Raw genomic sequence first — 2,963 nt, 5'->3', positions numbered from 1 at the left:
TCTGCCCAGGTGCCCCCTGTAGTGTCTCTGCCCCAGGTGCCCCCTGTAGTGTCTCTGCCCCAGGTGCCCCCTGTAGTGTCTCTGCCCCAGGTGCCCCCTGTAGTGTCTCTGCCCCAGGTGCCCCCTGTAGTGTCTCTGCCCCAGGTGCCCCCTGTAGTGTCTCTGCTCCAGGTGCCCCCTGTAGTGTCTCTGCTCCAGGTGCCCCCTGTAGTGTCTCTGCTCCAGGTGCCCCCTGTAGTGTCTCTGCTCCAGGTGCCCCCTGTAGTGTCTCTGCCCAGGTGCCCCCTGTAGTGTCTCTGCTCCAGGTGCCCCCTGTAGTGTCTCTGCTCCAGGTGCCCCCTGTAGTGTCTCTGCTCCAGGTGCCCCCTGTAGTGTCTCTGCTCCAGGTGCCCCCTGTAGTGTCTCTGCTCCAGGTGCCCCCTGTAGTGTCTCTGCTCCAGGTGCCCCCTGTAGTGTCTCTGCTCCAGGTGCCCCCTGTAGTGTCTCTGCTCCAGGTGCCCCCTGTAGTGTCTCTGCCCCAGGTGCCCCCTGTAGTGTCTCTGCCCAGGTGCCCCCTGTAGTGTCTCTGCCCAGGTGCCCCCTGTAGTGTCTCTGCTCCAGGTGCCCCCTGTAGTGTCTCTGCTCCAGGTGCCCCCTGTAGTGTCTCTGCCCAGGTGCCCCCTGTAGTGTCTCTGCTCCAGGTGCCCCCTGTAGTGTCTCTGCTCCAGGTGCCCCCTGCAATGTCTCTGCCTCAGCTGCCCCCTGCAGTGTGTCTAACCCAGGTGCTCTCTGTAGTGTCTCTGCCCTAGGTGCACCCTGTAGTGTTAATGCCCTAGGTGCCTCCCTCTAGTGCCCCTGCCTCAGATGTCCCTGTTATTGTCTATTCCCCAGGTGCCTACTTCAGTACCTGTGCCTCAGGTGCCCCTGTTAGCTTCTGTCTCCCAGGTAACCCCTTTAGTATTTATGCCCCGAGTATACCGTTAGTACCTCTGCCCCAGGTGCCTTTTTTAGTGTCTATCCCCTATGTGTTACCTTCAGGCTCATGCACACAGTTTTGATGCAATTTTTGGCTCCGTATTTTTGAGCCAAAGCCAGAAGTGGATCCAAAAGGAAGGGAAGGCCTAAGGAACAGACTGAGCCAAAAACTGCATCAAATCTGTGTGTGTGATCCTGGCCTTAGGACTTATTCTGACGTGGTGCTTGTGGCAAAATAAGCTACAACACCGTGACATGTGAATAAGCCTTTAGTGTCTATGCCCCAGGTGCCCTCCTTGTGCCTGCAACAAGTGCCCCTCTGCATTTAGCTTTTTTTCCAATTCAGCCACTCTTAGATTGCATTGAGAGAGTACCGTGCCAGCGATGTTGGTACATATGGAGGGTCAGTTTAATATCTGTCACAAGACAGACTGTTTTAAAGGGATATTCCCTAGGATATGATATCACCTTATGATCAATGGGGGTCCGACCTCTGGCACCTCCACTAATCCTGAACATGAAGGGGCCGCAGTGCTGATTTAGCGTTGCATCCCCTTCACTGCTGCACCCTGGCTAGGATCTGCAGCTAGCCCCCAGGGCTTTGCTGCAGATCCGTGCCCAGGGCGTGCCGCTATGCGGGAAAAAACAGTAAAGTGGCCACAGGGCTGCAGCCCGTTCATCCTCAGATCAGACCCCCAGCGATCATATAGTGATTGCATATCCTAGCGATCACTTTACATTCCATCACTTTAAAAGATAGGAATACCCTTCAAGGATGTCTCCGTTTCTCTAGGCAGGTTCCCCTGAAGTCTAATTCTTGGGGCTTCGGCTACTGGCGTATCACTGGGAAACAATCGCCACAAAAGAAACGCAAAGGCCCCTAAAACTTTTTTCCTACAGAGCACCCCTCGTGACTTATCAGCATTCCTGACCCGACACTATAGAAGTGCAGCAGAGCCCCACTAATGGAATCGGGCTGTGGTGCAGTACCAGACACAGCCCCTAGTTAAAGATTGGCGCTGTGTCGAGAGAAGCCAAAGGGCTACCAATATGCCAGGAACGTCTATTGTTAGAAAAGTAATTTTTGGGTGGGATTTTAAGACATTTTATTATTGAGGTCGAAAAATGTAGCTATACTATTGAACATATTCTGTCTTTGGTTTCAGCTGTTCAGCTCAGCGCTGATGCTCCCGAGGCGTCTTCTCCAGTCTTTCAGACGTTTTCCCTCCGTTTTCGTGACATCAAGATATTCAGGATCAAAAAACATGGAAAAACCTGTGGAGGCTTCAATCAGAGCCAAGCTGACTCAGAACTTGGAACCCTGCCACCTAGAGGTGCATAATGAGAGTTACATGCATGCTGTGCCCCCCGGGTCGGAAACCCACTTTAAAGTGGTGGTGGTATCTGATGTATTCGGTGGGAAGTCCCTCATTCAGCGTCACAGACTTGTCAATGATTTGCTGAAGGAAGAGTTGGCTGGACCTGTTCATGCTTTGTCCATCCAGGCCAAGACACCGCAACAGTGGAAGGAAAACCCCTCCGTTGGTAAGAGCCCCGGTTGTATGGGGGGGTCGAAGCACGATCCCCAAATGAGCAAGAAGATCGGTTCTTCGGTGTAAGGAAGACACGACGGAGGCGGTATACCTACCGCCAACTCCCACCACAAGACTTGTAGACCATGCACCACCTGATGTTTTATCAGATTTTGGACTATTTTTGACAATATTATTAAACTGCACATGAAAATATTTGTTGTATGTATTAAGTTCACAAAAATTAATATATTAAAAAGTTCATTATCGTATTTTTTGTTTTATTATTTGGAGGGGTAGCAAATCCAGTTTGACTTAAAAATTCTCAGATTTATATTTTTCTCCATAGGGGGCAGTATAGCAGTAGTCTGAGCTAATAAATGATCTGAATGATTTTATTATCGTTCACAATCATCGTGTCTGTGGAACTAAAACTGATTGGTTGTAAACACTGGAAAGTTGTTCCATTGGTCGAAT

General features: G+C 50.9%; 1 protein-coding gene across 2 annotated transcripts in view; it reads left to right on the top strand.

Moving 5' to 3' along the window:
• Positions 1 to 2,758, top strand: part of BOLA1 (bolA family member 1) — an 18,211-nt gene extending 15,453 nt beyond the window's left edge. For both annotated transcript variants that reach the window (XM_075845024.1, XM_075845023.1), the window contains exon 2: positions 2,121 to 2,758. In XM_075845024.1, coding sequence (XP_075701139.1) covers positions 2,139 to 2,573 — 435 coding nt within the window. In that variant the 5' untranslated portion in view covers positions 2,121 to 2,138 and the 3' untranslated portion in view covers positions 2,574 to 2,758. The remainder of the gene's footprint in view (positions 1 to 2,120) is intronic.
• Positions 2,759 to 2,963: the final 205 nt, after the last annotated feature.

This window comes from Rhinoderma darwinii, chromosome 12, assembly GCF_050947455.1.
Source record: "Rhinoderma darwinii isolate aRhiDar2 chromosome 12, aRhiDar2.hap1, whole genome shotgun sequence".
In the NCBI taxonomy this organism is placed as follows: domain Eukaryota; kingdom Metazoa; phylum Chordata; class Amphibia; order Anura; family Rhinodermatidae; genus Rhinoderma; species Rhinoderma darwinii.
This window is presented reverse-complemented; position numbering and strand designations above follow the sequence as displayed.